Genomic DNA, 9,385 nt, shown 5'->3' with positions numbered 1-9,385 from the left:
TGATCTTCAAGTCATATGGAAAGAAATATACGTTAACCCGAATTTACCACACTCGCAAAATCGCACACAGCCAACCATACACCCAGTATGGTATCGCGATTCGCGATTTTGTGCTATCATACTGGGTGTATGGTCGGCTGTGTGCGATTTTGCGAGTGTGGTAAAATCGCATAACAGCAAAATCGCGTAACAGCCGAGCATACACCCAGCAGCGCTGCTGATGCCTGAACGGTATGTGGAATGAAGTGGGCGGGCATCGGAAGGCCACTATGGCACGGGGCAAGCACTATGGGCAGTCTATCTGAAGTGTACCTGGCGTATAAGATGACCCCCCACTTGGAGGCATATTTTTCAGGGCCAAAAAATCGTCTTATACGCCGGCAAATACGGTAGCTTTAAATTATTCTTCATGTATATTGCTTTGGCAATTTATTCTTATTGTAATGGTAATTAATTATATGTCTCTTAAAAAGAAAAAAAATGTGAAGTGATATGGTTGTCTTAATTCAGATGTCCTTAATTTTGTCAGCTCTGAAGAACATAGATAATGTTGGTGTGTCTGGTGGCAGTCTTCATCAGAAGAATCTTTGTCTTCGTTTGAAAGCAGAGGCTTTGATTAAACTCCCAGATAATGAATCTGCAGAGGAAGCAATTTGTACTCTTGACCAGGTAGATTCATCATCGAATTTCCCCCTTCAACTTACTTAGTTTCCAATCAACGAGGCATCAATCACTTTTTCCTTATTACAAGTATTTACTTACATAATTTTGTATGAGAGGTATGCATTTACTTTTGTAAATCATTCACGTAATTGGAAACTCTTCAAGCTACATATTGGCTTCTTGGTTAAGTACTTACAATTCTTTTCATATGCTACAGTTTCTCTCTTTAGTTCTTGCTCTTATTATTCTCTTCTATATTTTCCCTGTTAGGTTACTACTTAATTATTGCTAATTTGGGATTTTAAATTTTTTCTTAAAGAAAATATTTTATCAGTTACTGACAAGCATAATTAAGGAGACTAGTAGATTCATGGTAGAGAATGTTATTTCCTGGTTTTACTCAATAAAACAAATAAATAATAAAATTTATTTTTTAATATTTTTGGTTTAAGCAATTTATAATTCCCTGGCAAAAAAAAAACCTAACTAGTAAATTATGAATTATAACAACACAGTGTCTTTAAAGATTTTTGTCAGATAAAAGCAATTTTTAATCTAAAAATTACTTTACTTAGTATATTGCAAGGTTTTGACTTTTAAAAAGTCATATTTTGTATATTTCAAAGGGCTTTGCATTTCATATTATTTCTTTAGATTTGGCCCAGTCGTCAGCATCCTTTAAGAACTAATATCTTATTTTCTACTTGCCTTCCGACCAACTGAGTTTTGTGTGAATGCTCTGTAGAGGTCTTTCCAATATTATTTTATTACAAGGAAAACAGAAGTTTCTTTGGAGAACTGGTAGAGTCCAGGTCTGAGATAGAGGATGTACAAGATGAGCCCAGAACATCTTATAGTGCTAGAAAGCAAGGAAACCTTAACAGGATCCCAGCACTGTGTCAGAAGAGCTCAGGAGCTAGCATGAAGGATTCCCAATGGCTGAAGAGTGGATAGTTTGAGTACAAGTAACTGCAGTGAATTGAAAGGCATAAAATCTGTTTAAATCCATGTGTTCATGATAATACAAAAAAAAAAAAAATCAAAGCATCCCCAGTAAAAGTAAGTCTTTGAAGGAACCAATTGAACAGAAAGAATTAAAGCAGTTATCCTGCTTTCCCTATATGAACTGTTCCTAAGAATAATCAAATAGATAATGAGAGAAGGGAAAATTTCTCTTTGTTGAAGTATTCCACAAAGGAATGATAGAATGAGGAAAATAATCATCATTTTTGCAATCTGTAATGAATGACTAGATCTAGGCATCGAGTATTGATGGCTGCTAGCATCATGAAAAGACAGACAAGTAAACATAACCAAGTGCAAGTCCATGTGAGATATTCTTGCCAAAACATCAAGCCTAAATCAGGTCAAGCTTCTAAACCTAATATACAGAAGATACAGGAGACAAAGGGACAGGTCAATGCCATGACAGTATCTTCTGCAAAAAAACAGATTACGAGAAGCTGACAAATGGCCCATATTTTTCAACAGTTAAATTGTAATGGAGGGGGGGAAAAAGAGATGGAAGGGAATCCTAGAGATTAAACGACACTTACGAGATCTATTAGCTACTTGAAATATTTGTACCTTGTTTAGATTTTGATTAAAATAAATAAATTACTCTAATGGACAATCGAGAACTTTAAATACTGACTAATTATTTGATGTTATGATGTATTGGTTTTGTTTAAATGTTTATAATGGTAGAATGATTATGTTATTTAAAAACGAATTTAATTTTTAGTTATAGATGCTGAAATATCAAATAAAAAGTTAAAATATGTGGAAACAATCTAAATAAGAGTGTGATGAAATGGGTGGAGGTACAGAGAAGAAAAGATTGGCTTTGAACTAAGAATTTTGAAGTTGGATGATGAGTACATGTGGTTTTATTATACTCTACTCTAATTTTTTATGTATTTGAAATTTTCCCTAATAAGTTTATAGATAATGAAAGTGTTAATAGCGATAGAATTCCGGACCTCTGTGTCTTTAGTCTATGTTCTTCTATGGTCATTCTTTAATTAAAGCAAATATTGCTGCATTCTGTTGAAGGAGATGTGTGTACCAATTCTTTACAATTACTTTCTAGGTTTCTGATGCAAATAATATCCCAGGACTTTTGGTTCTCAAAAGCTTGGCCTATCTGAACAAAGGCTCATTAGATGAAGCTTCAAAGGTCGGTTTTTTTCATTCAAGGTTATTTTTAAAAAGTTGTTATTTTTAGTTGGAAATGGAATTGACAGGTATCTACTTCATAGATTATGGAAGACGTTCTCTCTTCTTACCCTGACCTAGCTGAAGCTCATGCCCTGGAGGCTTTTATTCATTTTACCAAAAAGGACTATCTACAAGCTGAAAAATGGTAAGGATATATAGATTGCTCGCAGTTCAAGCCATATCTTAGTTTTTAACATTTTTCAAAAATTCAAAATAAATGGGCTTGATAAACATGCAGTTTTATATAAATTTGATCTTTGTAAGCTTTATTAGTATTTTTAAGAAATGTATTTAGCATATAACACAGTAACTATAAAAATTTCCATGATGAGTTTGAAATGTGATCAGCTGATTAGCATGTTCAGTAAGCAACATAATGCTTGGTGTGAACACTTAGCACATTGGTAGTGCTAAAGGCCATTGTGCTTTTTAAAGTTTTTTTTTATTATTATAATCTGAATCCTTAAGTAGTGACTTGTTTCAAAATCAGCATCCTTGAATCATTCAAACTTTGATTGCTTCAACTAGGAGTCTGCTATATCATATATATTTTAATATTCCTTTTTACTTCCTTTTGGTGATTTAGTTTTCAGAGAGCTCTTGAGAAAGATGCTGAAGTTGCTGAATATCATTACCAACTTGGATTAACATACTGGTTCATGGGTGAAGAAACAAGAAAAGATAAAACAAAGGCTCTTACCCACTTTTTAAAGGTAAAGTAAGTGCTACTTTCTATTCTTAATTGAAATGGATTCATTATAAATTCATAAATAATGATTATATAAGGTACTTAAAATTACTACTGAACTGTTTTTCATGTTTCATCTTTCACACATAAGGTTTTGTGAGAATGTTATATGGATTTTCAAGGAGAAAATTGAACCATAATAGTTACTTATTTAAGAATCACGAGTTATAGAAATAAGACACTATTATCTCTGGAAAACATAGTTTTTAGGTAATTCTCTCTGTAGTTTTATGGATATATGAATGAGCCTTATGTAACTCTAGATGTTAAAGTCTTATTTTGACTAATAAAAGCAGATTCATATAATAATTCAAATTTCACATTTCTTTAAACAAAGATAACATTTTTACACTTACAAGCAGTGATGGCCAGTTTTCATGTCTGTTTTAAATCTTACATTACAGGGTGTTTTGGCATATTTTTATATATGTTTAATAAACCTGTTTTTTTCTTTAATCTGTGTATTTATATTTTGTGCTTTTAAAGGGACCCTTTCAAACAAACTTTAATATTCTATTATCAATTTTTAATTGGAAGGCTGCCAGACTGGATACATACATGGGTAAAGCCTTCTGCTATTTAGGTCATTATTACAGAGATATAGCAGGAGATAAAAACAGAGCCCGTGGATGTTATAGGAAAGCTTTCGAATTGGATGACACTGATGCTGAATCTGGAGCTGCAGCTGTTGATTTAAGCATGGAGCTTGAAGAGATGGTATGTCTAATAACAAAAACGCTTTTGTCTTTTGTTTTTATGTGAGGTGTAGAAATAGAAACATTTTTATATATATACTAGAGCAGGGGTCCTCAAACTACGGCCCCGCGGGCCACATGCAAATACAAATATTGTATTTGTTCCCATTTTGTTTTTTTACTTCAAAATAAGATATGTGCAGTGTGCATAGGAATTTGTTCATAGTTTTTCTTTAAACTATAGTCCGGCCCTCCAATGGTCTGAGGGACAGTGAACTGGCCCCCTGTTTAAAAAGTTTGAGGACCCCTATACTAGAGGCTTGATGCACGAAATTCGTGCAAGGGGCTTGGCCCTCACAGCTGCAGCGGCTTGCCTCAGCCCTCGCAGCCCCGGCTTCGTCCAGAAGGTCGTCTGGAAGGTTGTTCGGCAGTCTGGTCTAATTAGCATATTATGCTTTTATTATTATAGATACTTACACATTATTATTTTTATTCTATTTTGTAGATGCAATGGAAATTTTTTTGTCACTGTTTGTAGAGTCAATTTTTTTCCTTTGGCAGACATTAAAATCCTCATCATTTATTGTTGAAACTGTAGTTTAGTGTATACCAGTGTAAGTTTAAAAAATCAAGTGGTAAATGAAAATATATTTGAGTACTTTACATAAGTGTTCTGTATTTTTGTGATATTTGATATTTCTAATATTAGTCCTTTCTTCTTATTAGGAAACTGCCTTAGCTATCCTAACAACAGTAACTCAAAAGGCAAGTGCTGGAACTGCCAAATGGGCCTGGCTTAGGCGAGGACTGTACTATTTGAAAGCTGGTCAACATTCTCAAGCAGTGGCTGAGTAAGGCACCTTATTGTGTTTAAACTCTGTTAAACAGCCTAATGGTTTCTTAAACTCCATTTGTACCCCAAATGAACTTTACAGGTTGCCTCTTGCCAGGTTGTGTTTTGAGGGAAGAAATAATAAAATTTATTTAAGGTTGATCGGTTCTTACTATCTTCAAGGCACTGGAGTTGCAAAAATGGATTAAATGATGTCCTGTTGCTAAGGAGATAGCCAATCTAGTGAAGTCTAATAGTAGCATACATAGAGTAAGTTCTCCATAGAAATTCAAGGAATGATGAAAGGTAAGGTTATTTATTACCTTTGTTCTCCCAAAGACATACATTGTTTTTGGGCAGTGGAGACATTGGCAGCTTGAATGGCATTTGGAGCAGCTCATTTTCAGTCATTTGGTTTGAAGTACACTTACGGGTAAATAAAGTATGTATATTTGCATAAAGATAAAGTTGCTTCTGATTTATGTTAATATCTATAATATAGGCATTTAAAAATTTTCCTGGAAATGGAATTTAATCAGAAATTTAAAGCATTATTCCTGTTTTCTAACTGTGATTATTTCTGTTTTGGTGGGATTAGTGTGGTTTGGAGATGAGGCATACTAAGATATATAGCTATTCTGGTAGGCTAGGATGAAATTTTTCCAGATAGTCAAAAAAAGAAATTCTGATTAGCACTTCTTAAAAAAAGTTAGTTTGTTCTTACTTATTTTGAAATTGTAACAAAATTTCTTAGTATTAAGAAATATTCAAAGCTATGAAAGGAACAGGTATACCTGCATTTAATAGCACTTTTACAAATAGAAGGAAGCATGGGTATGTGTGATTCAGTTGCATTATTTATTTTTTATTTTCCTTTCAGATGTGGAAGTAGTTCTATTACTTTGAGTTCTCTTATTGTTTCTTGAAATTTTAGTTTACAGGCAGCATTAAGGGCAGACCCAAAGGACTTCAATTGTTGGGAATCATTAGGAGAGGCATACTTAAGCAGAGGTGGTTATACAACAGCCTTGAAATCCTTCACAAAGGCCAGTGAGCTGAACCCAGAATCCACATACAGTGTGTTTAAGGTGGCAGCAATACAGCAAATCCTAGGCAAATATAAGGAGGCTGTAGCTCAATACCAGCTGATCATTAAAACGAAAGAAGATTATGTACCTGCTTTGAAAGGTAATTTTTTTAATAGCTCCTTTGACTTCTGTGGTACTAAAGTACAAAATCCTTGGGTGAATTTCCTAAATGTGTTCAGTAACTTTCAAAAAGGACTTCTTGCCCGGCCAGGTGACTCAGTGGTTGAGCTTCGACCCATGAACCAGGAGGTCACTTTTCAATTTCCTCAGGGCACAGGCCTGGGTTATGGGCTTGATCCCCAGTAGGGGGCGTGCAAGAGGCAGCTGATCAGTGATTCTCTCCTAATGTTTACATCTCTCCTCCCTTCCTCTCTGAAATCAATAAAAATATATTTAAAAGAAAAAAAAGTGCCCAGTCAGCGTGGCTCAGCGGTTGAGCATTGACCTATGAACCAGGAGGTCATGGTTCGATTTCAGGGCAAGGGCGGGCACATGCCCAGGTTGTGGGCTCGATCCCCAGTGTGGGACGTGCAGGAGGCAGCCAGTCAGTGATTTTCTCATCATTGATGTTTCTATCTCTCTCTCCTACCTTCCTCTCTGAAACCAATAAAATATATATTTTAAAAGAAGAAAGAAAAAAGGACTTGTTTAGTCAACAGTAAGCATACAAAATAAACCTCTTATAGTGTTGCTTGTTATATAGATTTGACTTGTTTTATAACAATGAGTAAATAGTAATATGAAAGAGATTTAACATTTAGACAAATATGATTGATATTGGATCTAAAATGGATTTCTAAAACAAGAGTTTTCTATTATATTTTGGTAATTCACTATATCCTCAGTAGGTTACTAGATTATAGTTACTTTGTAAATTATAGAAGCTCATTTTTTCAATTTTTAAAAAATTTTAGAGGCAATTTGCATTATTTTTTATCTAAATTAATTTCAATTTCTCCATAGATTATTTTTAGTAATATAAAGTAAAAGATTATCATTCATATCTAATCAAATTTTTATTATAATAACTAACCAAAACCATTACATATGCTTTTCTTATTTCCCTTTCCTTTTTGAAGAAACAGTTGAGGTTTAAATCAGAAATAGTGTTGGGAATCATTAGGAGAGGCATACTTAAGCAGAGGTAGCTATATAATAGCCTTGGAAATGTTTTAAGTGACATGAAATTTAAGCCTTGAAAACCTTTTTCTCAATTCATTAAAACTCAAGGAGAACTGACATTAATTAAATGTTTACTAGGCACTTAAGGAAATTGCTATTTCATCTAATCCTTATGGTATAGTTATATAGTTTTGAACATTTAAAAAATAAGATTTTGTTTTACAATGTTAATAAGTAATAAAATGATAGAGAGTGGCATTTAGGTAATATCCCCATTTTCAAAACTGAGGTTTTAAGTGGTAATTTGCCCAAAGTCAAGGAAATTCTTAGGTTCCATATGTAGTTTTTATTGTTTTATTACCTGTTTACTCTAGTAGAGCCCTGTCATTTAAATTCCTTACTAAATATATGTAAGACCATGCTTTAAAATAATTTTTATAAAATACTATTCAGTTTTGTTTTCTGGAAAGTGTCTTTAATATGCTAAGTTTATTTTTTACATGTTTTTAACAACTACAAACTTATCTGGTTTTAGGTTTGGGTGAATGCCATCTCATGATGGCAAAAGCAGCTCTAGTCGATTATCTTGATGGGAAAGCTGTTGACTACATAGAAAAAGCACTGGAATATTTTACTTGGTTAGTATTAATCTTATTATTCATTGTGTTTATTTTCTTAATATTGTAATAAAGCCAAATTTAGAATAAATTCTATTTAGAATAAACATTCTATGTTTATTTTGTTATAGTGTTCATTATTCAGAATATCAAGCATAAAGAATAACAGACAAACCAATTAATTCCACAACATATTCTAATACATATTGTATTAACTTAGCGCTGGAGAACAGGTGTAATTTCTTGCTCTCAAGTAGGTGACATGCTGGACACAGGGAAAGGTGGGAGGGAAGAAGCTATCTGCTAGTGGAGCAGCAGCTCTGATAACCCTGGGTTAGTGTTCTTCCAGGAGGCTGGGAATGTGAGTATCTAGAATTGGAATGAGCGGAAAATAGGGCTTCAGATGCACAATGTGCTTTCTTTTAGTGGTAAGGGCCTATTTTAGGCCTACTGGTAGGTCTAGAGGTAAGGGAAATGGATAATCTGATTGCTCCTGGAGAGAACCTGTGTAAGAAAAATGTGGCGCCTAATAACAAGAAAGGGATCAGAGAAATTTGAGTAAATCTGATATTTTATTGAACTGAGCTGAGTAGAAGTGTTATTTGTGGTAAATGGCTTTAAAAGGTCTGCAAGTTAGACAAACATTTGAAGTGTTTTGCTCTTAAACGTCTTTCTGTGTGTCCCTTCCTTTCATTTCCTACTTGCCTTCTCTGTTCCTTCTTGATTTGGTTTCTCTAGGGTTGCTTTGCTTTGAATATGAACCAAATATGAAATGAAAACCTTAGCCCTTTTTCTCCCACTGATTTTTATTGCTACCTTTGAAGTCTCACATGATATAGCTCTTTCCAAAGAGGGAGGTATTGTGAAGAAGGCATACTTTGTTGGAACTATATTTAAGAGTACACGGTGAACCTTTGAATGATGATACTTGAGCTAAAAATACTGCCTTTCTTAGCTTGGAAATTTTGTTCTGGGAAGCAGGTAGCACTCACAACCAATTATAAGGTGGCACATTAAACTTTTAAAGTGAAAGCCCCACCCTGGCTGGGTGCTCGGTGATTAGAGTGTCCCTTTGGAGTTCAAGAGCACATACCTGGGTTGCAGGTTCCTCACCCTGATTGGAGTGGTTGCAGGAGGCAACCAGTTGATGTCGCTTTCTCACATCAGTGTTTCTCCTCTCTTCCCTCCCTTTCATTCTCTCTAAAATCAATGGAAAAAATATCCTCCAGTGAGGATTTACAAAAATAAAAATATGTGATAATCCCCAAATTTATATTTACTTCTAAATTTAAAAATTCACACTAACACAATTCTTATGTAATGGTGATAGAAGTTATTTCAGGTCACAGATTTTTTTATTGAACTTAAAAGGAGATAAGTGTATAGACTGTTAAAATTGT

At 34.0% G+C, this 9,385-nt stretch overlaps 1 protein-coding gene across 4 annotated transcripts in view; it reads left to right on the top strand.

Annotated features, from left to right (window-relative positions):
* The window catches only part of TTC37 (tetratricopeptide repeat domain 37), a 73,359-nt gene that overhangs the window by 19,110 nt on the left and 44,864 nt on the right, over positions 1-9,385 (top strand). For all 4 annotated transcript variants that reach the window (XM_006775540.2, XM_006775539.2, XM_015571632.1 and 1 more), the window contains 8 exons: positions 530-669; positions 2,756-2,842; positions 2,925-3,028; positions 3,470-3,596; positions 4,169-4,348; positions 5,053-5,177; positions 6,093-6,346; positions 7,904-8,006. In XM_006775540.2, the coding sequence (XP_006775603.1) occupies positions 530-669; positions 2,756-2,842; positions 2,925-3,028; positions 3,470-3,596; positions 4,169-4,348; positions 5,053-5,177; positions 6,093-6,346; positions 7,904-8,006 (1,120 nt within the window). The remainder of the gene's footprint in view (positions 1-529; positions 670-2,755; positions 2,843-2,924; positions 3,029-3,469; positions 3,597-4,168; positions 4,349-5,052; positions 5,178-6,092; positions 6,347-7,903; positions 8,007-9,385) is intronic.

The sequence above is a fragment of the Myotis davidii genome, unplaced genomic scaffold (genome assembly GCF_000327345.1).
Source record: "Myotis davidii unplaced genomic scaffold, ASM32734v1 scaffold44, whole genome shotgun sequence".
In the NCBI taxonomy this organism is placed as follows: Eukaryota; Metazoa; Chordata; class Mammalia; order Chiroptera; family Vespertilionidae; genus Myotis; species Myotis davidii.
This window is presented reverse-complemented; position numbering and strand designations above follow the sequence as displayed.